The 26,676-nt window shown below is 44.2% G+C and overlaps 1 protein-coding gene across 13 annotated transcripts in view; it reads right to left on the bottom strand.

Annotated features, from left to right (window-relative positions):
* LOC139354032 (transmembrane protein 65-like) overlaps positions 1-26,676 on the bottom strand; it is a 90,135-nt gene that overhangs the window by 21,942 nt on the left and 41,517 nt on the right. Inside the window, exon 3 of one of the 13 annotated variants that reach the window (XM_070998273.1) lies at positions 19,382-19,522. The exons of the other annotated variants lie outside the window; for them this stretch is intronic. Within the exon in view, the coding sequence (XP_070854374.1) occupies positions 19,397-19,522 (126 nt within the window). The 3' untranslated portion in view covers positions 19,382-19,396. Of the gene's footprint in view, positions 1-19,381; positions 19,523-26,676 lie in introns of those variants that run through there. 13 annotated transcript variants of the gene reach the window in all.

Genomic DNA, 26,676 nt, shown 5'->3' with positions numbered 1-26,676 from the left:
TCGCCGCTCATCATTGCTTTGAGTAACATCTACGATGTCAACTATTGAGCAATGTAAACGCCAAGGGACTAACATTAACAGGAATATAGCTCGCGTTAAAACCCTTGTAACAACAAGCGCTGGCGAAGACTTTCCAGCGCCGAACTGCGATGCCGGCTTGGAATTATGGAGTTTTACCTCACGAAAGCATTGGCAGTCCCATCTGAGATTGAGATGTTGGATCCCAACGACAGCGATCGCGGAGAATTGGAGGATAGTTATGTGGAGACCAAAGTCGCCAACAAGGATCAGCTGGGTGAGGAACTTAACAACACCAGACCACCACATTCACCGTTTTCGCTGGCCCAATCCAGTTCGACTGCTCTGTCGTCATCGAAGTTGCCCCGCCTTACCTTGCCAACGTTCGACGGAAAATTTGAAGAGTAAAAAAATTTCATCAACTCGATCACACAAATTATCGCACGGGAGGTAACCCCAGGTCCCGACGCAGTGCCCAACAGAGCAATGAAGCTGGCGCTTGGGCTTCGGCCGGGCACTTTCGCGGACCTCTACAACGCCTGCCTGCGCGAGGGAACATTTCCCCGGAGATGGAAAGTACAGAAGCTGCTTCTACTCAACAAACCTGGGAAGCCGCCTGGCGAAGCTTCCTCCTACAGGCCAATTTGTCTGCTTGACACTGTTGGCAAAGTGTTCGAGAAGCTCATCTCGAAACGGCTAAACCTGGCCGTAGATGCGGCTGGTGGCCTATCCACCGCCCAGTTTGGTTTCCGGAAAGGAAAGTCAACGCTGGACGCGATCCGAATGGTCACCGGGACAGCTGCGGAAGCCATACGCGGGAAACGTTGGAAAGGCGGCACAAAGAAGTACTGCCTTCTGGTCACGCTCGACATCAAAAACGCGTTCAACACGGCGAACTGGACGAGGATCATGCAGGTACTAAGGCGGCTACGGATCCCGGAGTACCTCACCAGGATAGTCGACACCTACCTCGGCGAAAGGGTGCTGCTTTTCGATACGAGCGACGGCCCGAAAGAGTACTGCGTAACTGCTGGGGTTCCACAAGGATCGGTCCTGGGCCCCCTGTTGTGGAACACTATGTACGACGGAGTGCTGAGGCTTCCCATGCCTGCAAACGTCCACGTGACTGGCTTCGCGGACGACGTCGCCATCACGATCGTGGCCAAGACGATAGCCGAAGTGGAGGACATGGCAAACACTGCGGTGAGGAAGGTGGAATCATGGCTCTCACTCGCCGGGCTCCAACTCGCGGCACATAAAACAGAGGCCGTTCTCATAAGCAGCCGGCAACTCGTCGAGACGGTCAAGCTGACGGTCGGAGGGGTTGACATAGTCTCGCAAAGAGCCATAAAATACCTAGGCGTCATGATAGACACCAGGCTGTCCTACAAAGAGCACCTAGAGTACGCCAATAAGAAGGCCGCTGCGACCGCCAGATCGCTCGCGCGGATTCTCCTGAACACAAGGGGCCCAAAGCAGGAACGGAGGAAACTCATAGCGAGCGTCGTCACGTCCCAAGTACTTTATGCCGCCCCGGTATGGGCTAAAGCCGCCACGACGCCCTCGTATATGAGTGGCGTGGCTCGCACGCACAGACTATGTGCAACAAGGATATCGTGTGCCTTCCGGACAATCTCTGAGGAAGCTGCGCTGGTCATAGCTGGTCTAGTTCCGGTGCAAGAACTAGTAAGAGAGGCGGTAGAAGTGGAGGAAACGGTCACGACCACGGACGACCAAGCTAGGCGCGAGGCAAGACGGCCCGCGAGAGAGAGATCCATCTCTCGGTGGCAGGAGAGGTGGGATTCCGCAACCTCTGGACGCTGGACCCACGATCTGATTCCCGTCTTGAGTCCGTGGCTGGAAAGGAGGCACGGGCAGGTGGACTTCTACCTGACCCAGATCTTGAGTGGGCACGGATGCTTCCGGTCGTACCTGAAGAAGTACGGTCACGACACGAGTGTCGGATGCCCATCCTGCGGCTCTGGAATCGAGGAGAACGCACGCCACGTCCTGTTCGAGTGCGTGCGGTTCGTAGAGGACAGGACCGCCCTGGAAATAGCGACCGGTGTCAGCACTAGCCCCAGCACGCTAGTGCCAACCATGCTAAGAGGCCAAACGGAGTGGGACGCGACGACCAAATTCGCTGCGTCTGTAATGCGAAAACTCAGGATAGCTGAGAGAGAGAGGAGAGGCCTGGACACGTAAGCTGCCGCGGTTGTGCGAAGCATTGCTTTGCGGCCGTACCGCACAACATCTGCAGTTTACGCCCATTTATCTTCTAAATGTATATTTATTAGTTGTAGTAATAAAGCTAAAAAAATGGAATACAAAAAAAAAAAAAAAAAAAAAAAACGGGAGGTAACCATGTCTCATCTAGAAAAGTTCAACTTGCTGCGCAGCTTAAATGGACCAGCACTAGACGCAATTAAGGCAATAACCGACGAAAACAATCGCAAGGCTTTGCAGCGGCTTATTGAGAGAAGTGATAATTCAACACTTATCTTTCTAAAAACCATAGCTGCGTTATTTAAACTTCAACCAGCAGAGAAATCAAAGGCAATACAGCTTCAAGGCTTGGTGGACAAGGCGTCTGCTATGTATGGAGCACTGGAATCCCTTGGTACCGGCTCAGTTTTTGCCCAGGCCATGTTGATCTACAGCACAACTGCAATAAATGGAACGAGTCGTTGGATTTCGAAAATCTGCGAAACTGGAAACAGTGTTCGGAGCTGCTGGAAGGCCAATGTCAATATTTTCAATCACGCTACCCCCCATCACAAGGACCAGTCTATCCAAGCAAGCCATCTCGAAATCTGTCGTATGGACATAAATCATCGTTCGCATTCACTCAATCTGCATGGTCGCTATGCTCGTCAGCTGGCCACAAACTGTTTGGATGCCCAACATTCAAATCGATGACAACACCTGATCGGTTTGAAACAGTTAAAAAACTTAACTTATGCCTCAATTGTCTCGGCAGTGGTCATCGAATCGCTCAGTGCTCATCAAGGAGTCGTTGCCGCAGCTGCAATCAAGCTTATTACACACTGTTGCATCATGACAAGGACATTCCGGCCATAGAAGCGCGTCCTCATCCGATAACGTTCTTTCATCTGCACACTCAACCGGGACAAGTTATTTTAGCCACAGCCGTGGTTCTGGTCAAAAACGCATCAGGATCATACAGGCCTGGCAGAGCATTGCTTGGTGCATCAACGGGGAGTTCGCCCAAAAACTTCGTCTTCGTTTCGAAAAATTTAACATGGGAATCCGCAGCGTTGGAGACTAGTTAACGAACATAAAGCTCCTGGCCACAACAACCATCCAATAGCGTATCACAGATTGTCACTTCTCACTGGAGTTCTGTGTCATCGGCCACATCTCGTATCAGCCAGACTCTGAGATTGACATCTCTTCCCACCAACTCACCTTTGGCAGATAATAGATTTCATGAATCTCGTCGCATTGGTCTTTTACTTGGCGCTAAAGTCTTCTAACATTCGCTTGCCGTTGCATTCATGCAGGAATATCGGGTCACATGTCATTGGTGACCAATCCACCCCTTCACGAGTCGCATTACTATATACCCCACCACTGCGTTTTGAAGCCATCGAGCACCTCTACCAAATTGCGAGTGGTTTTCGACGCCTCGTGCACAACAACTACGCAACTGTCGCTTAATGACCTACTGCTTGTGGGTCCCAGTGTGCAAACGAATCTTTATCTGCAGTTTCTCAAATTCAGACTGTTTCAATATGCCATGACAGCTGACGTGACAAAAATGTACATGCAAGTCCTCGTCGAACAAAGATTTACAAAATATCAATACATATTTTGGCGAGATTCCCCAGATGCAGATCTGCAGACGATCCAGCTAATACCGTCACTTACGGAACCGCCACTGCACCGTATCTAGCAGTGCGCAGTTTACACTATTTGGCTGACAACTATACAAGGAGGAATTCCCGAACGGCGCATCGTTTATCAAATCATCGTTTTACGTGGACGACCTGCTTTGTGGAGCAGACGACATACGCACCTGGCAACTCATCAAACAAGAAGTCATCGAAGTTCTTCAAAAGGGGAACTTTCCGTTAACCAAGTGGCCCTCAAACCACCCTAAGTTCACTGATTACAAGCCCACGAAGAAACTCTACATCTGTGAGGACAATGTTACAAGCGCACTCGGTGTCATTTGAAATCAACTCGATAATGCGTTTCTGTTCACCTTTGCTTCAAAATAACCAACCTGTCCAGCCACAAAGAGATCCATCTTATCCATCGCATCACCACTTTTTAGCCCCCTTGGTCTTTTGTCACCGATAATCATCCTGGCGAAAATGATTATTCAGGAACTTTGGATTCTCAACCTTAATTGGGACGAATCGGTTTGGCAATTCCTATATGATGCATGGACCGACTACTTAGAAACCTTGAACATGTTGCTATCTCTTCAAGTACCTCGGTGTTTTCTGCGAAATGCCAATATCAACATTCAACTGCATGCATTTTGCGATGCGCCCATCAGGGCGTACGGATGTTGTGTGTACGTGCGAACTAAAGGACCAAGTAAAATCACCGTTCGGTTGTGGACATCAAAGTCTAGAGTACCCCCTGTCAAGAACCAATCGCTTCCGACACTGGAACTGTGCGCCGCACACTTACTCCCTCGATATTTCGATTTATACACGTCGTTCGGAAATCATCTAAGTTCCAGGGTCCAACCCGGAAGAATCTTCAAACCCACTCGATTCCGGAGGAACTTCGATAGCTCAGGAAAAACCAAGTACTTAAAGGTCCTCTAAAGATTCTTTCTCCTTTCGTAGACACCGCTGCTGGATTCGAACTCATAAAGGTCGGAGGACGACTCGACTATTCCGATCTTCTGAGAGTGAGAACCAGCCACTACTACTTCCCAGCAAATCACCAATGGCAGTTAAATATGTCCGCAACATTCACAATTGAAACTTCCATGCCGAACAAAAGGCGTTGGTGGCGCTACTTCGTATGAAATTCTGGATCATTAATGCAATGGATTTAGCGCGCCGTATTGTTCGAACCTGTACCCGCTGCATGCGATATTGACCCGCACTACTGCAGCAAGTAATGGGTCAATTACCCAAGGCAAGATTGGCAATCAGTAACTGGTAATCAGTATTGCGGTGTTGATTTCAGCGGACCATACACACACATCTCCGAATACGCGGAAAGCCTCCATCCATTCGTACGTCTCGTCGTCAAGGCCGTGCATATTGCGGTGGTCACAGATTTGAGCACAGAAGCATTTCTGGCGGCTCTGAAGAGATTCTCTGGACGTCGCGATCTCCCCAGGTATTTACTGTGACAACGCGACCAATTTCGTTGGCGCCTCCAATCAGCTGCACGTCCTAAGGAAGTTCCTGGTCAATGAGCAGACTCAAACCGAAATTCATCAATTGTGTGCGGCTGACTTCATCAGCTTTCACATCATCCCACCCAGGGCTCCGCATTTTGGTGGGCTGTGGGAAGCGCAAAAGGCCTACTCAACAGAACCTTTGTTAACACCAAGTTAACGTACGAGGAGCTTTCAACAGTCGTGGTTAAGATAGAAGCCATCCTCAACTCACTCCCCCTCACACCGATGTCATTAGATCCGAACGATCGCTCAGCTCTGACAGCAGGTCACTTTTTGACGGGAAGATCACTGCGATCTATGCCAGAACGTATCGTCAACGACTCTAAAGCCAGCACATTGCAACGATTTGAAGCAGTTGCGGCATTAAAGCAGTCCTTTTGGCATCACTGTTCTACAGACTATTTCAACGCACTCCAATCATCCCCATCATTCCCCATCGCCAAACGTCGCTCTCGGTACCATGGTGCTTATTCACGGAGATAATGTACCCCCTCAGCTCTGGAGAATGGGTGGGATCGAATCCCTAGTGTATGGGCGCGACAACATAGCCCGAATCGTTCAGCTGCGCACCGCCAAAGGAACCTGTTGCCGCCCTGTTCACAAGCTCGCTGTAATTCCAATGTCTTGAAAGTGGACCCTTTTAACGGGGTCGGGATGTTGGATCAGATTATAAACAAAATACTGTATAAACGTAATGTCTACATATGTTGAGCTGTAAGCCCTTTAACAACTCTCCGCTCTGCTCGGCTTAACGAGCGTTCGAAAATAAAGGCAGTAGCATATCATCTTTGAAAGAGAAAAGTAGTCTTGGTCTTCAGTTTCGGTTGTTAGTTCAGTTTATGCTTAAAATTTCCTGCACCCCCATACTCTGATTTAAATGAGTTATAATTGTAGAAAACGCTCTATAATTCACCGTTCATTTACTGCGGCTTAGCAAAGTAGTACTCAGTAGTATCAGTATCAGCAGTATGTTTTCCTTGCTGAAATGATAGCAGTGTGTAGTAACAAAGCAGTTGAATTTTGTTTTTCCTTTCCAAGTTCAGATGCCAACTTTATTTTAAGTCGTTTACCAGCAGCTTCATGTCAATTTCGGACAGCCTCCTTTTGTTAGGACTCGTGGTGGTTTTATCTAGAATCTAGAATCCATTATTCCAGTCTTAAATATTAATTACGAAAATAAGTAGGTTTATGCAAAAAATCGGGTTTTTTTATCCATAGTGCAGTGTACAAATAACAAAAATTGATTTTTAATAAAGATCGTTTAAAAATTTAAACAAAACATGCTTATTATATTGGAAGGAAATCGCATTCTTCTTTCCTCGAGTTATCATTTTTCGATTCTTAGATGCTTTCCATCACTTAAACGGAATGTAAACATGAAAACAAACAAGTTCAAAGCCACTTATGAAATAAGGGCGGTACAAACCAAGACATCCAAATTTTACTATGTACGTGTTTGTGCTTGCGTCGGCCCGACGTATAAAGCTGTAAGCTAAGAATAAGAATATGAAGAAAGTCGATAAACTGTAGCTAGTGAAATATGTTTTACAAGCGCGAGATGCCAGTTTAGTTTAATTGTTGATGCGTGCTTGAATATTATTGTGAAGCGCAAACATTTTTAAATTTTTTTTGTGCCTAAAATTGATACAAATGACTCAAAGATGAGTGGAAAATTGAAAATTATCCATTTCCATATAATATATGGACGCTTTTCAGTGATCAGTGAAGTCAATTTTGACTTAAAATATAGGCAAGCTGTGCTTGAACGCTTTTAACGTTGTTCTTAGCACCTGGATGGGCGATTTATTTGTATTTGTAATTTTTGTCTTGAGCTTCCTAACGCTACAAGTTGTAAAACTTTTACATTACTGCGCTAGTGCCTTTTATGTTCTTATCGCGTTTATAAAAAATTGTGTAGTAACATACACTGTCACATTAATTATCGGAAATACATTGAAAACTAGAATTAAATCTACAATTGAATCGAAAACTCAGAAAAGAGTTAAGGGGATAAAGGTTAAGAGGATAAGTCGCAATGTTGAATTAGGATAATTCGCTATAACAGTGCCTTTTATGTATTTGGAAAGCTCATTCCATGTTCTTATCGCATTTATAAAGAATTGTCTAGTGACATACACTGTCACATTAATTATCGGAAATACATTGAAAACTAGAATTAAATCTACAATTGAATCGAAAACTCAGAAAAGAGTTAAGGGGATAAAGGTAAAGAGGATAAGTCGCTATGTTGAATTAGGATATTTCGCTATAGCAGTGCCTTTTATGTATTTGGAAAGCTCATTCCATGTTCTTATCGCATTTATAAAAAATAGTTACATTTGTTCGGAGCAGATCGCCAGCGCCTACTCATGCGCGCATAGGTGTACGACGGCACCTGCAGCGCTCTTTGCTTATCGTTGTCGCCTTCGTTCTTATACCACTAAAGCTGTCGCTTATCTATTCAGCAACTACTTTGTAAGCCTGCATATGTCTTTATGAAGATCTTGGAACCGAGCTTTTACTCAGACCGTCTGTCGCTCCGAATAAACGCTATGCACTTTAATATAACCTATTCGTGCGTTATTACTTATATATATAAGGGTGGCATATTTGTTGTCTTCCCAACCAACATTTGGTGACCCCGACGTGATATAGTTTTTACCGGAGTCTGCAACTCGGTCTCGCGAGTGCTTAATATAGTTTAAACAAACGCTTTGTTTCGCTGCCGTTATCGTGCATTCGGTCACAAACACACGAACATACATACATATGTGCATATAAAAGTGCACAGCCGGCCGTTGGATTTTTTGAACATTTTTGCGCTATGAAAAAACACCAAAACTGTGTTGTGCAAAAAATTCTTAACCAAGTGAATCGCATTTAATCTTTGTTAATAGCTCATATTACATATATCCGCTGTTGCTAGGCAGGCAATTTATCGGCAAGAAGAACAACAACCAAGTTAAAGGTTCCGTTGCATCTCGGCGACGCTTGTTAACCTTTACATTTTCGCGGTAAAAGGTATACGGTGTTTCGTGCCTCTAACGCGGTCGGACATTTTATTTTATTTAATTTTTTTTCTCGTGATTAAAAAATGGCGAATACGAAAAACTCGGTTCGGGCTCATAATGAATCCACAAGTGACGTTGACTACTACCGAGTCAAAGCCCAATCTATTTTGCGGCAAATGAGCTCGATGAAATGTTATTTGAACGCTGATGCGGTTAATCAGTTTGACGAAGCTGATTTGCCGAGGTTTTCATGGATGTGAAGGCGAAACTAAGCTGAGGCTTGGCTGCTCATCGCAAGTCACAATTGCCGGCTTCAACCGCTGCAAATACAACATCTATTGACATCACAAATAATGCGGATCTTTCTTTTTGATCTAGGAAGCATCGGTTGCCAAATTTGGAAATTGCTCGTTTTCATGGATCCTACTCTGAGAGGCCGGATTTTCTTGCGACTTTCACTACCGTCATCGGAAATGATGATGAGCTAAGCGACATTGAAAAATTACAATATTTGCGTTCGAGTTTGGGGTGCGCGGCTCTGGAAACCATACGCTCGTTTGAACCCTCGAATGCTAATTATAGAAAGCCATGAATTTGCTGGTTAATCGATTTGATAACAAAGTTTTACACTTTCAGCCACACGTTCAGGCAATATTCGGTTTAAAGGGTGTCGAGAAGGGATCTTCGAAGGGTCTTGGGAAGCTGAGTGATTGCATGAATTCGCATCTGCGAGCAATTCGAGCCCTGGCCAATACGCAACAAATTTTGGATGGACTTTTAATTCACATCGTCACTCGGAAACTGGATCAGACGACGCGAGAAAAATGGGAAGAGGATTTGTCAATCACTGAGCTGTCTACCTGGAATGCTATGGAGTCGTTATTGGAAAAGAGGTGCAGGATGATGGAAAACTTGGATCAAGCCTTGGTAACTCAAACACCAGGCCAGCAGGTGGGAAAAAACTTGCACAAATATAACCAAATTACACTTATTGCTTCTGCTACTAACTCAAATCATTTGATATATTTATTTTGCAATGCACGGGATCATTATTTGTCAAAGTGTTCTCGATTTTTAAATTTGAGTCCGAATCTTCGATATAGAGAAGCAAAGAAGTTGCACATGTGCGTCAACTGTTTGCGCAAGGGGCATAGTTTGCAGCAGTGCAAGTCGACTTACTGCAAATGTTGTCGCATGAAGCAACATTCATTATTACACATGAACCATGACCCATACGCAACATCCACCTCATTTTCATCTCCATCTTGCGATCCATCCTCGAGCACTCAGCCATTACCATCTACTTCATCAGCATTAGTATCATGTTCGCATACAACATCGCATCCTGATCATCATTTACTAAGCCCTCCACCTAAAACTTTAAATGTTTTGCCGATCGACTACGTGTTGCTTCCAACTGCTATTATCTACGTTAAAAATTGAATTGGAACATTTATGCCTTGCCGAGCAATTTTAGATTCGGCCTCCCAGCTAAACTTTATAACCTCTCGCTTAGCTAGCCAACTAAACTTGAATCATAGAAGATCGCAAACCTCGATTTCTGGTATTGGAGAATCTTCCATGATCTCTGATAAGACTGTCGATATTCTTGTGCAATCACGGGATGCAAGCTATCGTGCGGCACTCACAGCGGTTGTGACTCACAATATTACTGATTATCAGCCCCATTTCAACATAAATGCAGCATCATGGAGGATACCGCAAAACATTTCACTCGCTGACCCTAATTTCAATCAATCACAACGAATTGACCTTTTACTCGGCGCTGGGTTGTTTTTCGAAATAATTTTTATGGGACAAATTCGTTAGGATAGGGCTTTGCCAACTCTTCAGAACACCAAACTTGGTTGGATAGTCTCTGGAGGTTTTACAAGACAGCACCAAGGACCCAGCTGATCATTCCCATGACACACTTGCCGCCGTAGTAGCCATATCGATTTTGGGAAATTGAGGACTTCACTTCGTCAAAGCCATCTTTATTGCCAGAAAAGTTGCGATGTGAGCAACTTTTCACTGAAAATTGCACTAGACTTGAAAACGGCCAATACTCTGTTCGTCTCTTGTCCACTTCCGGATTCGAATCTCTAGGTGATTCTTATTGCCTGGCTCGTCGTCGTTTCAAGAGTTTGGAAGTTAAACTATATAGAAACCCAGCCCTGAAAGCTCAGTATTCAGAATTTTTGAGGGAGTATATCGATCTAGGTCACATGTCTCTTGTAACTAAGGAACCGTCGGAAACACAATTCCTTTTGCCCCACCATTGCGTACATAAACAGGAGAGCACGAGTACGAAGCTTCGTGTCGTTTTTGATGGATCTGCTAAAACAACTTCTGGTAGCTCTCTGAACGACTTACTTCTGGCAGGACCAACAATTCAACAATAAATCTTCAATATACTGCTTTGTTTTCGATTTTTTAAAGTTGCCATTTGTGGAGATATCTCCAAGATGTACCGTTGCGTGCGTGTTTCGTACCCTGATGATTTTTTGCAGTGCATCGTTTGGAGAGAGAGCTCCACGGAAGAGTTGAGTGTTTTTAAATTGAACACGGTGACTTATGGAACCAAGCCAGCAATTAGGTGCAGCCCAATCCAGCTTTTCATACCACAGGAGTGGATTATTGTGGGCCTTTCTATCATAAGGCAGAGGCCAGAAATAAGGCACCCCACAAGTGCTATATCGCCATCTTTGTCTGCTTTTCCACGAAGGCTGCTCATTTGGAAGTGGTCCAAGATCTCACGACGGATTCTTTCATCGCAGCGCTGATTCATTCATCAGCCTTAGAGGCAGTCCGCGTACCATTTGGAGCGACAATGCTACAAACTTTGTCGGTGCAAAGAGCGAGCTTGCCGAGCTGAAAGAGCTCTTTTTAAGCGAGCAGCACACATCATCGATATCTTCCGTCTGTTTAGCTGATGGGATCGATTGGAAGTTCGTCCCTCCGCGTGCCCCGCACTTCGGTGGTTTATGGGAGGCTGCTGTGAAGTCAGCTAAATATCACATCTACAGAGTCGTCGGTGCATCCATCTTAGCCATCGATGAATTAAGACATCTTGCATATGAGATTTCTGCTATCCTTAACTCTCGTCCACTCTGTCCAATTTTAGAAAATGCTGAAAGCCTTGAGGTGCTAGCACCGGCGCATTTCCTGAAGGGTTCCAGCTACACTAAGTTTCCTGAACCTGACATTACTCATCTTCGCGAAGGCCTCCTCAGCAGATGGCAGCGGGTGACCCAGATGCAACAACATTTCTGGAAAAGGTGGAGCAGCGAGTATTTGTCTATACTTCAAGAGAGGAGCAAGTGGCGCGTCGAAACGTCTAACATCAAGGTTGGAAGCATAGTTTTGCTGAAGGAGGACAACGTTCCACCCTTGAGATGGCAGCTTGGGTGCATCCAGGAAGTCATACCCGGAACGGAGTCATCCAAGTAGCTATGGTCCGTACAGCTACGGGTCTGATCAAGAGAGCCGTTGGCAAACTAGCCGTTCTGCCCATCGATTCCGAGATTGTTGGAACCTTACCTCTTCCAACGGGGGGAGTATGTACGACGGCACCTGCAGCGCTCTTTGCTTATCGTTGTCGCCTTCGTTCTTATACCACTAAAGCTGTCGCTTATCTATTCAGCAACTACTTTGTAAGCCTGCATATGTCTATATGAAGATCTTGGAGCCGAGCTTTTACTCAGTCCGTCTGCCGCTCCGAATAAACGCTATACATTTTGATATAACCTATTCGTGCGTTATTACTTATAAATATAAGGGTGGCATATTTGTTGTCTTCCCCACAAACAACATTGTTACATTAATTATCGGAAGTACATAGAAAATTAGATTTAAATCTACAATTGAATCGAAAACTCAGAAAAGAGTTAAGGGGATAAAGGTTAAGAGGATAAGTCGCAATGTTGAATTAGGATAATTCGCTATAGCAGTGCCTTTTACGTATTTGGAAAGCTCATTCCATGTTCTTATCGCATTTATAAAGAATTGTCTAGTGACATACATTGTTACATTAATTATCGGAAGAACATGGAAAATTAGAATTAAATCTACAATTGAGTCGAAAACTCAGATATGAGTTAATAGGATAAAGGTTAAGAGGATAAGTCGCAATGTTGAACTAGGGTAATTCCCTATAGCAGTGTCCTTTATATAGTTGGAAAGCTCATTCCATGTTCTAATCGTATGTATAAAAAAATGTCTATTCGAACGCGGAAACCTGTATCTGATATTAATTGTTCTCGTACATCTAATTTTTTAAAAAGGAATTATGACTCTCTAGTGTAGATAAATTTGTGCACAAATAATATTGTTCGACTTTTCACATAGTCTGCCAAGCTACATAGTCAGATCTACGCAAATTATATATAAATCGCGCAATACTGTTGTATGCTACTTTTAGTTTATGCTGGCCTGCTGCATCATAATTTGCGTTGATTTCCAGGGCATGGAAGAGTGTGGGTATTAGATTTCGCAATTAGAAGACGGACAGTAGCACGTAAGGAACATTTAACTAGTGAGTATGATCTTATAAGCCCATATGTTTTGCCTACTACGATTTTGTTGACGTGGTCATTCAAGTTCAAAGCTCTATTGATTATTATACCCAGTCTATTAGCGGTTTCCACATACCTTATTGGTGTATTGTTAATTATCAGGGGCAGCAATTCGTTAATGTAAGAAAAATCTAAGCACTCACTAATTCTTATTAAAGGACGACTAACATACATCTGGACATCATCAGCATATAAATGGACATTACATGTCGACAACCCAAACGGAAGATCATTTACATAGAGTGTGAGTAATAGTGGTCCATAAACCAAGCCCTGCGGTACACCACGCTTTAGATAAACAAACGAAGATTACATATTTGACGATACAATAGGTTTGACGGCAGTATTGGAGAAGAAATACAATTCAATTAGTTTTGAGTACAAGTTTCATGATTTACTGTCCCAAACGTTTTGCTGTAGTCCAACAAAAGTAGGAAGGTGACATAAGAGTTATCCGTCTGTTGACGAATATCCTCAGTTATTTTTAAGATGCCTGAGGTGCAGCTACGATTTTTCCTAAGCCCAGATGGGTAAACATTTAAGAAATTATAAACAGATATGAAACTATTCATTTGTGATGCGACTATATTTTCAAACACCTTCAAAAGGTACGGAAGAATAAAGATCGGCCGGTATTCTTTATTTGCTGTTGGTATTGGGATAATTTTGGCAGTTTTGCAGCAATTCGGAAACGTAGATGTGGTAAGAGCCGTGTTAAATGTGTGAGTAAGGTAAGAAATAGGGAGTAGAATTTTTATAAATATAGGATGGATAATGTAAGGTCCAACTGCGTTAGACTAAATTTTCAGAATATTATCTAGAACATCACATTGGTCCTATTATCACAGATATTCAGGTACTGCATTCAGGTACGCGTTGTAGTTGACCTCAGGATGAGTTCATCTGAGTTGAGTTCATCTGTGTAAACATCTAGATCCTGTGATGTATTTTGTATACCTATTCCTAGAACTTTCATCTGTTTCCATGTTTGACTCGAAGATGTTGAGTTTTTAAATCTTAAAAATACAAACATGATGCTGAGTTGCTTTGTATCTTTTTCACTTCCTTACGTTTTTCAATTGCCAATTTTAAATTATTGGTAAACCAGGGTTTTTCGAACGCTCGAATTGTTTTACTTCTATGTAAAATAAAACTATCGTATTCAAGTTGACGATCAAATGTGGGAAAACTGTAAATATTGTCCCATATGCACTGATCAAATGCTTCCCGCAACAGACTGTAATTAATATTCTAAACCACATTCATAGTCTTACATGAAATAAAGTCCTCAGTTTATTATTTTATAACACTGTTGCACTACTCGGAAAATTATGAATATTTTACACGATGTAGATGGCTATTGGACACACAATCTGTAAAATCTCGGCGGTGTTGTCAGATCTGGCAAGTTTAAAAAAAAATTTTGAAAATTTGTTCCGGGATTTTATTTACAGTTGAGGAATGACAGAAATCCAAAGATTGGTTATCAATCTTGTAGGCTAGTTAATAATAAAATAATAAATAATAAAAAGGTATATCTAAAGATTCGTTTTCATGTTGCGGAAGATAACTCGTAAGCCATTGGCTAAGAACATACAAACGTACTACTCGGAATTCATACTTTTACGTTTCTATCTACCATTCCTCATCCAACATTTTTCTAAATCTTTTGGGGCAGCACAGCACAGTGTATTCAGTTTGCATTAAAGATTTTCGAAATGGAAATTTTCACGGCGTATATGTTTCAGTAGGTAACTCTGTGAAAATAAACTTTTCGATGTACTTTGTTATCAGAATCACCGACACAAAGATTATTTGAGGCTAGCACAAAAAAAAAGCTTCTTAAAGGCGAGCTCGACTTTCTGATAGAAATAAGTCCAACCAAATTAAGTTAGCGAAAAAAAAAATCAGGACTGATCGAAATCTAAGTGCTAAATGGATAATTTAATGGTAATATGTCTCTAGAAGGTAACCTTTTAGTAAGGAGTAAGGAAAATGTGTGGATATTCTTATGATTGCCAAATAAGAAATTCAACGAATCTAAAGGCGATTGCTGCTGTCGCGCCGGAGAAGTCAAGCTTTCTCAACTTCAAAAATTACCTGAGCCTCTTAGGAGCCTAATCCTAGGCAGTCATCCCAAAAATGTCCACTTCCTAGATCGTTTACGAATATACAATTGATTATTTCAAATGACTTCATTCGGCTGTGATAAAATTTATGAAAGAGGCCAACTTTTAAGGCAGTCTATGGTGAAATCGTTTTTTTCTTTTCTGTCTTGTTCTGGTTGTTCCAAGACAGTTTTGTCGTGTTCAATGAAGGTCTTTTGCGTATTTATTGGTATCAGAGCTCGCATTTTGATAGCATTTTGTTATATGAAGTCAGGAATCAAAATGAAACTTGTTAACCAAATTATTTGAAAATATATTATATTATTTCTTTTTCACAACAACAAAAGTAAATGTGAAGACCGTTTGCGTTGAGTTTTTGGTCAATCGGTCTTTTATTAACTCTCATTGTGCGAGCGTTTCTCGTTCCGCTCTTTACGCACTGCTCATTAAAGAGCGACATACAAAGAGCTCAACGAAAATCGCTCAACAGAAAACATAAATGAAGACAGTCTCTTGTTTAAAACGAGAGCGATACAGTATGAACTTTTTCGGTTGTGCTCGCAACGAGAGCACGAGAATAAAAACGGTCAACAGTTATTTGCGAGCTATGGTGATTTGGTAAAAACTTTACAATTAATGTTGCATAAAATTAATCCGTTCATTAAGGATCTAAAAACAGATATTGACAAAGTCCCTGCAACTACAACTGACTACAAAATGATCATTCATGCTGATCGCACACCAACTGGAACTGGATCAAGTTTGCTATAATGCACTGCGAGCAAGTGAAGTAGCTTATTGTTTGTCAGCAGTTCAAGCACAAATTTTATTACTGAAAGTCATAACACAAAAAATTAATTATCTGCACCGTTCTTATGACGATTTGCAGTATCCGCTCCTCTTTCCCCATGAAGAGGATGGATATTCAATTGATATACCAAAAGTAGATCCTCTATCAAAAAACTATTTAAAAACAAGAGAAAACGCTATAGTCGATGGCCTCGATTGTTATATACCCGTGACTTATCTTATGGGAGTGCGAGAGGGATCTTCAACTAACCTATAGCGCCCCTAGCGGCTTGGTGGCGTATTAGTAAAAACAGCTGATTTGCTGCGTGTGGTGTGCAATCTCGAATGAATTGCAAAATTTTGATTATTATTTGGTAATAACTTCTTAATGACTGGTCCGATTTCAATAATTGGCATGTAGATGGGTATTGATAGAAAGAACGAAAACTTAAAACAGGAAGCCGAAGAATCTGCATGCCAAGTCCCAACATTCTAGCTCTTACAGTTTCCGAGATCTCAGCGTTCATACGGACAGACGGATCCAGAGTATATATTCTTTATGGGGTCCTAAACGCTTCCTTCTACTTGTTACATACTTTACGAAAAATCTAGTATACTATAGTATACGAGTAACGGGTATAGATACCTTATTGGGACTACAATTTTATAGTTACCAAATAATGATTCGGGAGGGTGAAGCTACTTATTTAATTAATTGTAAAAAAGTTTGCCAAAATTGAAACAGAACGACTTAATTTTATTCGAAATTCTAAACAAACAAACAAACTACTGGTCTTGGGTTAGACGCACTTAGTTTTCCACATTAACTTGTTTTATATTTATTATTTTAATGATTATTGAAAAAAAGTTAATATGCAAAAACCTTGGTTATTTAATAATACTTCAATTAAAATATTCAAAATATTATAAAAATATAACATAAGTTGTGTTTTCATACATTCTCTTCAACCAACTTAAAATAAGGCACATTTTTCTTGGTCAATAGAATAGAGGCACTTAGACATATTTTTTTTTTTAAGTAACTTATTTTTAACTTAAATTTGTAGTTGGTGTTAATATTTGATTTATTAGAAATAAAAAGAAAACATTTCAGTAATGAGTACTGCCTCCTTTGTTAGTAATAACTTCATATATCCGGTCCTTCATAGAATAATACAGGGAATCTATGTATTTCAACGAAATCTCGCTGCAGTTAATGTTTTCTTATCTTCGTATTGCTTTCCTCCTTCGTATACCTTCCGCGTTAGCCAGCCCCAAACATTTTCAATTACGTTAAGATCTGGAGAACATGGTGGCCAGGTCATGATATTAACGTTTTGACTCGAAATAAACGACTTTACCACCTGAGCGTTATGAATAGGAGCATTGTCTTGTTGAAAAATTCAAGGCATTGGTGCAAAGAGATCATTTAATTTTGGAAATAAGGACTCCAACAATGTTTTGTTGCGATCGCCGTTCATCTTCTGATCGATACAAATCAAGACAATTGTTCCATAAAACGTGATGGCACCCCACACCATTACTCCACCATCTCGGCTGTGGTTGCGACTTAAATATAGCTCATCTTTTCGCAAATCGTGATAATAATATTGAAAGTCATCGGGGCCATCTAAATTAAAACGTTTTTCATCAGTAAAAACAACAGAACGCCAATCATTAAGCCGAGTGTCAGATTGAACATTCGACGTCATGTATTCTTCCGCGAATCGAAGCCGTTTTTCTTTGCGTATGGCATTCAGAGGAGGTTTTTTCTTGATTTTTAGACGCTTTAGGTGTTCTGCATTTATGATTGTACGCTGAACAGTTGAAATGCTTGCTTTTACTCCGGCTAATTCCTTAATCTTAGCTGCGGAATTAGTCGAAATTGATGCAATTCTAACAATTACTGTACTGCTTGTTCAGATAGCTATCTTTTTTTCCTTTGAAGTTTTTTCCGTATTCCTCTGGATCTTTTAAATATCTATCAACAGTCCTGGAGCTGCGATTATTCTTTTGGCAATGTTTCGATTGGACAGTTCTTGCGAGTGAAAAAAGTCTACTTTTTGTCGTTCTAATAAACTCATAGCACCATCTTTTCCCATTTTTACTTTAAACATAGCTCTATTTCAATGACCAACCGAAAACACGCGTGATTGCCATAGAAATTTATGAAATCTTCGAATGTACAGTTATTTTTTCGCAAATCAACCAGCTGTGAGCACTTATTTTTCGAAAAAGATTCGAACTCTGATAAGAAAAGCTTTTTGGACCATTAGAATAAGCATTATTATAAATATAGCATTTTATTTAAAATAAAAGTTGGTACATCTAACCTAAGACCAGCAGTGTATATAGACCTCAAAGACGCCGTAGGTAGACAAGATGTAAGTTAGCATCATCGTTCACAAGGTCTGCACAATATATGCATGAGGGAACTCAGGATGCTATGACACACGTCCGGCACTTTGGCCGGCACTAGAAAATAGCCATTGATTTGTTAGGTTTAATTACCGAAAACTTTAGCCACTTGAAATGATTATTATGTCTCAAGAGAAGATTAAAAGGACCCAGGAGCCATTTGGGATACTTATATACCGTTTTTCGATCCATAAATGGATATATTCTTTACAGTGAGTTTGTTCTAGCTGCAAAAAACTCGTACTTGATATTTGGCATGGCCTTTCGGAAGGCTACTCGGTAAATATCCTTGTCAAATCCTTGTCTTATCCTAAACTTAGATCAGTGCTGAGTAGATCTGATGGTTGTCATTATCCTTTTATGTAGTCCTTTTGCCTCCCTGGCCACTCAATGCTTTGTATCGTCCTATGAGCCAAGCATTTTTGAATGGTTAGAGTCCTTTAGAACGCCATAAAGGGACGACAAATTCGGCTTCAAGCCACCCAGCCCATTCACAAATAACTTCGATCCTGAAAATTAAATATTATTTTTCGCAGAGATAAGGGAATTATTTTTTTTTGTTTTTATACTTAACCATTTTTGGTGTAATGTAAGGTACTAAAACGATTTTAAAATACTGTTTTGGCATTATACCACTTAATATGTAGAGGCAACGCGGATTTCGAAAAAAAAGCAACCTCGGTTAAGTTTTAACGAAATAGTTATTAAAAACATAAGTGTGCCAAGACTTTTGTTCGGAAAAGTCTGCCTTTTTTTTGGGTTTTTTAGTTTTACAAATTTTGTTTTAGGTGATAATTCATTGAAACAAAATAAATTTGATTGTTAATTCCTTTATCCAAAATAATTTTGTTGAATTTTATAATACATCTTTAGAGGAAGGAAAGCGCACTTAAAGTTGAAGATGCTAAGTGTGCCAACACTTAAGTGTTCGTCACTGTATGTCAATAAAGGCAGCGATCCGGCTTAATTTTCCCTGCTTTTCCTATACACGATCGATATTCAACAGTTATGCAATTGTCTTTTCATTTAGAAAATGGCCAGCGCGAGTCCTTTAATCCAAACGATCCGAATCCGAATCAACTAGCGAAGAAAATAAACACTTCTGGAATACTCTCTTTCTTTGAGAGGATCCATCTTATTAATTAGGAACTGTTGTGACTGCGCCGATGGCACCCGAGAGTCAATGACCTCTGGACTTGGTGTTACCTTTGAAGAAAAACACAGAATGAATATTTTGAGCTGAGCTACTTGATTTTAAACTGAATTGATTAAGGAGAGCAACACAATGGTTGATAGGCGGAAAATCGATATCATTGTGCGATTGTGAGTCGTATCCGTAAGGTAATGTCCGAAAATTTTGGAGGTGTGTCAGTTTTTCCGAGAAAGACCTTTGTCTGGTATCGATAGGACGCGATAAGAAATCGATTACAGGATTGTTGTAAGCACTAATGTTTTAGAGGGAGGGCCGTTTTTCGGAAAGGGACCTTGGTCTGGTATCGATAGCACTCGCTGAGAAATCGATTATAGGATTGTTGTAAGCACGAATGCAAAGTAACGAACGTAACAACTACAGGAAAAAGCAATGCTGGGTCCAGCATTAAGACATCCTCCTGACGGGAACTGAAAAAAACACGTGAAAGCTGACTGTGGCATGGATGTGAGGTCAAAGTACGTTTCAACTATTGTTTAACATCTTATTTATTTACCAGTCGACGTTTTGACTCTGAGGAGATTGACGTACTTTTGTCATCGGAGAGCAAGTGATCGCAATACTCAAGATATTTTTCAAAAAACAGAAAATCAAAACAAAATCCAAAAAAAAAAACCAAACAATTTATGCACAGAATCCGTTATATCAATATCAACCCACGGAGGGACGCAGCCAGCCCAAAGCAGCTGCAATGATTCGACCGTTGCACACAGTGCAACGAGATACCTTTTTGTGAACCAAAATTCATTGTTAAGCTTTTAACCCAAAAAGTAAAAAAAAGAAAAAATTCTTAAGTTTATTGATAACAAACCTACTGAAACCGGCCTAATTAAATTCACCTTCGCAAAGACAAACCTACTCCCTACTTTGACCCTACATCCCCTTGCCCCTTAAATGCCGCAACTGTCACAGATTGAGACACTGTAACGAACTGATTTTGTGTGTCTGCTCGCTACGAGATTCGTGCGGCTAGCTCAGAAGATTGTGTGTTCGTCCCACCAAATTTATATGACGTGACTGCCCCGTAGATCAGTGAGAAAACAATGGGTTCAAATGGCAACAGTGGGATTTATTCTCGTGGTATTGGTACAGCGGGTGTGTGGCTATGCTGGCTTCTGTATCTCCTTGTTCTGGTTCCGCCGGCTGCTGGTGCTCCTCCTTCTGGCTTGTCGACGCGTTGACTCGGCTTCCGCTTGGCTCCTGGGTCTCGGGACGCTCGTAGTGGCCGCCTCTGTTCACTCGCCGACGCGCTGCCTCGGGGTCGCTTGTTGCGCCTTAGACCCGCAGAGAGTTCGGCCTTATGGGCTTAGGGAAGCGTCACCGTTCTCAGACTAGGGTGAACAAGCCTTGCTCTCCAGGCTGACGCCTTTCGAGGCAATACCTGTCCCTTGCTCTGTCCCGGACGGTCCCGCTAGGTTCTTGCTCAGTTCGCGCTGACAGTCAAGGCTGCCGCCCGGAGGCTGTCTAGCGGTTCACTTCGCTTTACGCCTAGCGCAGACGAACGTTCCACCCGGCTTCACCCTGATGCGTGACGTCCGCGACGCTCCTGCGCTCCCCAATGAGCTCCGCGCGGCGATGGTAACGTGGCTGCCGGAAATGTCTGCTGGCGTCGCTGCCGATGTCCTCTGCGCTGTCTTCTGACCAGTATCTCGTTGTTCTGGCGCTCGGGGAGCTGGGCGGTCGCTGCTCGGGAACTTCGCCGGTAATCGCAGGGCTCTCCAGGCTGCCGCCTCTTGAAACCGCAAATCGATCTACCGCTCGTCCGTCACGCCAGGTCCTGCTTGGTCGGGCAAGGTACGCTGGGTCGCAGACAACTTTCCTCCCCAAGCTGACGGCTCTTCGTCGTAGGACTCTTTTGCTTGTCTCTGACAGACCCGCCGGGCGACTCGCCAGGGTGTGGTCGTGACAAAGTTAGAAAACAAACGCCTTGACTTAGCCGCGTGATGCCTTTCAGAACTCAGCCACCTGTGTCTCAATTCGGAGATTCCTGATGTCCTAATCCCGAACGTCTCGACGTGGCGATCTTGCTCCTTGTATGCTTCCCACGGCGCTGCTTCCGACGACTCGCTTGGTTGTAGCTCCCTTGTAAATTATTTGCTTGACTGACTGTTTATTTGGTACTTTAATTGATCTTGAAGGTTTGACTCCTCGTGATCGACTGATCCAGCTGCCAGCGCTCTGCGGCCTTATATAGGGCCTCCAAGCACCGTTATTCCCCTTTTGCGCACGGCCCGCTGGATCTCTCCACTCTGGGTCCAAAGTCCGTGCCTCATGGATGACCCACTTCTCCTTCACGTACCGCTTTCAATCGATGCTCCGCCCACTGCTGCAGTCCCGCTGATTCCCGGGCCGCTTGTGGCACGCCTGTGTGCCGCTCCACTGCCGAGATGTGGCACTTCCTCTCCCGGTCCAAAATTCACGGGAGAGTCCAAAGTCCGGTGGAGTTCCGTTATCCCCTTTTGCATACGGCACTCTTGCTCTGCCCGCGAAGTCTCCATTCTCTCTTGATCTCCATCCTTGGTCTCCAATCTCTCTCGCTCTCCTTCATTGGTCTCCAAACTCTCTCGCTCTCCTTCGTTGGCCTCCAAACTCTCTCGATCTCCACCCTTGGTCTCCAAACTCTCTCGCTCTCTCCTTCATTGGTCTCCAAACTCTCTCGCTCTCCTTCGTTGGTCTCCAAACTCTCTCGATCTCCACTTTTGGTCTCCAAACTCTCTCGTTCTCGTCGCCGCGCCGTTACTACGCGAATTCGCCGCGTATCTGGTAAGCGGCCGGCCATCTGCTGCTGCTTCTATTTGTGGGGAGTTATTCAACTCCTCACATTCCCCCCTTACTTCGGGAAACATTTAAGACTGGTTCCTACTCTCCGGCGTTTCCTTGCTTATCCTAGCCTTTGAGTCCTTGTGATTCCCGCGGCGCTCCCTCGTTGCTCCCTCGATGCTCCCTCGACGCTCTTAACTCCCTTGAGTTTCTACAGCGGGGGTCATCCGCCTCGTAGCGACTTAAAATCTCCCGCGCCGATATTTCCTGTGTTCCCACTGGGACATCGATACTCCTGGGCTATCGATCCCCAGCTCGCTGCTCATTGCTGCGTCTCACTCCTTTCCATGTTTCCTCCGCCTGGTCACACCATTCGTGCGTGATCGATATTTATTCGCATATCGATACCGACGGTGCGGCGTTGCCACCTGCTCGTTTGCGATATTTCCACCTTGGCCGATATTTCCATTGTCGTGTGCCCATCGATCGCACTATCGTCCAGTGCCAATCGATCGCCTATCGAGGCGCCCCCTTCCCTGGCTCGTGGTGATTTTGCAACTTTCATACTATGAAATTCATAGGTAAGTTTCTTTTGCATTTCCTTCACTCCTTTTCATCTCATCCTTTCATCCTCTCTCGCCCTTCACTCGTCCTCTGTTGGCAGCATCTGACGCCACATTGGCAGCTTTTGAGAGCGGTTGCGGAGAGGACTTCGCATTCGCTTCGCAACCAGGACAGCCGGTAAGTATTTATGATGTCTTTCTGCTTCCTGCATTAAGCCCCCTTTAAATTTCAGGTTGCTGGTGCGGCCCATGCATGCCCCGTTCCTTTTCTTGTTTTTAGTCAACTGTTGGTGCGGTGCGTGTTTGTTTTTTTTTTGTGACAAGCTAGCTACGGTGTAGATCTGATTCTGCACCGTCCTCCCCTTTTCCTCGGGTAACAACTAGACGAGCTCGTCCGGCGCATTCCGTATAGAATCTCCGGATGCTGCGGTGTATCTCTGGACTGCGCGTCTTGTGTTGCTTGTCTCCTTCCGTGCATACTCTCTTCTACTTTACCCGTATCCTTGTGCCGTTTTGTAAGTGTCCCTTCCGCCTGGCGTTATCGCGGATGACTCTGGCAACTGCCCGACGCTGAATCCTGTTGCCTTGCGGTCGGGATCACCATCCATCCCTATCCACGTCCTTGTGCCCTACCCTTATGGTTGACCTTTCTGCGTGGCGTGTGGATGACTCTCGCTTCGGCCTGACGCCTTATCCTGTGGCCTCGCAGTCTGGATCAACGTGTGATCCTTATCCATGTCCTTGTTCTATCCTGATTGTCCTTTCCGTGTGGCGTATGGATGACTCTCGCTTCGGCCTGACGCCTAATCCTGCCGCCTCGTACCCGTTGTTAGACATCTGATGTTTCTGCTGTCTCGCCAACGTGAACTGTCTTTTCTTTCTTCGACTGTGTGTGGCGAATTTTGCAGATCACTGGAGAGACGAAATCTACCACCTGGTAAGGGCCATCGTACCTCGGGGCTAGTTTTGCAGCGAATCCTTCTGCCGCTTTGGACAGGTGATGTTCCTTGGCCCACTATATCGCCCACCGCTGGTGACCACTGTCTCCTTCTCAGATTGTAGTGTCTGGCTTGGTCCTGGGACGCCTTTTCCATATTTCGCCGCACGATCTCGAATACCTCTTTTAGTTTGTTGGCATTTTCCTCAGGGGTCTCCGTAGCTCGTCCAGTGCCTAGGGTTTCCTTATCATATATGCTGCTAGGTAGACGTGGTTCCCTTCCCTGGGTAAGAAACGCCGGTGTATGGCCGGTGGATTCCGATGTGCTCGTGTTCACTGCTAGCATAATCTCCGGCCACTTCTCGTCCCAGTTTCTCTGGTCCTGCCCTGCGAACTGCGCAATCATGGTCTTGACCGTTCTGTTCGCTCGTTCGGTCGGATTTTCTTGTGGTGTGTATGGTGCAGTGAACTGTTGTCTGATACCCATCTCGGCCAGAAAACTCTTGAAGATACGGCTTGTAAACTGCACTCCGTTGTCCGTTATGACCACCTTCGGGACCCCGTACCTTGCGATTATGCGCTCCCTAAACGCCTTCTTGAGCGACTCTGCCGTCGCACTGCGTAGGGGCACCAGTTCCGTCCATTTCGAAAACCTGTCTATCATGACCAGCAGCATTTGGTTCCCGTGCTTAGATCTTGGTAGGGGTCCAACGAAGTCTGCACATACCGTGGCCCATGGTTCCTCCGGCACTTGGGTCAACATCTTCCCAGCCGCCTGCATCTGATTGGGCTTAAACCGCATGCAAATCTCGCATTTTCGTACGTGGGCTCGGGCGTCTCTATGCATGCCTGGCCAGTAGTATCGGGCTGCCAACCGTGCAATTGTCCTTCGGCTTCCTACGTGTCCCGCGGACGGTGCGTCGTGGTTTTCCCTCAACACTGTTTCTCGTAGTGACTTCGGGACGCACATCTTCCATGACGCGACGTCTTCACTGCCTGCTCGGTGAGGTATGTTTCTGTACAGTGTCTCACCATCCATAACATAGTCCGGGTACTTCTGCGGTTGGGTCCTTATCTTTTCGCCCATGTCCTTGATCCAGCTGCACTCTCCTGAGGTTATTGTTGCCGATGCCTCTTTTACTCCTCGTAGCGTCTCTGGTAGTGGTTGTCTTGATAATGCGTCGGCCACCACGTTTAGCTGGCCCTTTCTGTACGCTATCTCAAAGTCGTACTGTTGTAGCTCCAGGGCCCATCTGGCGATCCTTCCTGAAGGGCTTTCGATGCTGTTGAGCCACTTCAGGGCCATGTGGTCGGTTACTACCTTAAAGTGGTAACCTTCCAGATATGGCCTGAGCTTCCGGATCGCCCAGACGATCGCCACGCACTCCTTCTCCGTTGTCGAGTAGTTCTTTTCCGCGCCGTTCAGTGTTCGGCTCGAGTAGGAGATTACTCTTTCGCCCTTTTCGGTGTCCTGGGTCAGTATCGCTCCGATGCCGTAGTCGCTGGCGTCTGTTTGCAGGATGAAAGTTCTACTGAAGTCCGGGCATGCTAGCACTGGATCTGCCACGAGTCTTGCCTTAACCTCCTCAAACGCCATCTGGTGCTCTGGTGTCCACTCCCACTTACTGCCTTTGCGCAGATGGTCGTTCAGGGGTTTGACGATTCTGGAAAAATCTGGTACAAACCGGCGGTACCACGACGCTACTCCTAGGTATTGCCGGAGCTCTTTGACAGTCGATGGCGGTTCTAGTTCGGCGATGGCGGCTACTTTTTCTGGATCTGTTCCTATTCCCTCGCTAGTCACTCGAAGACCCAGGTACAGCAGCTCCTTTTTGAAGAATTGGCATTTTTCTGGATTCAGCCTCAGATTTGCCTCCTTTAGACGCCGGAACACTTCCCTCAGGTTTCTTTTGTGTTCTTCCAAAGTGCGACCGATCACTATTATGTCATCCTGGTAAGCGAATGCGTGAGGTGACATCTCGGGGCCAATTACTTGGTCCAAGACTCGCTGAAACGTTGCCGACGCCGAGTGAAGTCCGAACGGCATTACCCTCCATTGAAACAGACCTTTGCCTGGTACCGTAAATGCTGTATATTGCCTGCTACTTTCTTCCAGTGGGATCTGCCAGTATCCATCCTTCAGGTCCAAACTGCTGATGTACCGCGCTTCTCTTAGTTGATCTAGGATGTAGTTTATGCGGGGCATTGGGTAGGCATCCTTCGCTGACTTCGCGTTGATCTGCCTGAAGTCGACACACAGTCTCCACTTGCCTGTCTTCTTTTTCACCATCACGATGGGGGAGCTGTATGGGCTCTTTGAATGCTCTATGAACCCCATTTGGAGAAGCTCGTCCACCTTTGCGTTGATTTCCCCTTGAATTTTTGGGTTCTTTGGGTAGTATCTCTGCTTGATTGGCTTGTCGTCCTTCATTTTGATCTGGTGTTCTGCCATATTCGATGTTCCCGACATTGTGCTGAAGTCTGCCAGCTCTGTTTCAAGGAACGCTGTAGTATCGTCCAACTCGTTTACTTGTTGAACGACTGCTACTGATAGCTTCTCCTCGAGCCATCCATTGTGTCGGTTCCTGGCTGGTATTATTATTTCGTGTCCAGCACACCTTATCTCGGTTCCGACTTGTTTCAGGAAGTTCCATCCCAACACTAATGGATCCACTACTCCGGGTAAAATCAACAGGCTCATGGTCACTTGTTTGTTGCCGAATTTGACCTCCACCTCGAGCTGCGCATCAATTCCGCCGCACCTTCCATCTGCCAACCTAACTTGCCGTCTCGTCCTGGTAATCTTTCCTAGAGCAGCAATATTGTCCGCCAATTCTTCGCTAACGAAGCTTGCCGTTGCTCCGGTGTCGATTGTGGCTTTGTAGCTTTT

This window comes from Drosophila suzukii (genome assembly GCF_043229965.1).
Source record: "Drosophila suzukii chromosome 2 unlocalized genomic scaffold, CBGP_Dsuzu_IsoJpt1.0 scf_2c, whole genome shotgun sequence".
Taxonomy (NCBI): Eukaryota; Metazoa; Arthropoda; class Insecta; order Diptera; family Drosophilidae; genus Drosophila; species Drosophila suzukii.
Note: the sequence above shows the minus strand (reverse complement) of the source record. Positions and strands in the feature narration are given on the sequence as shown.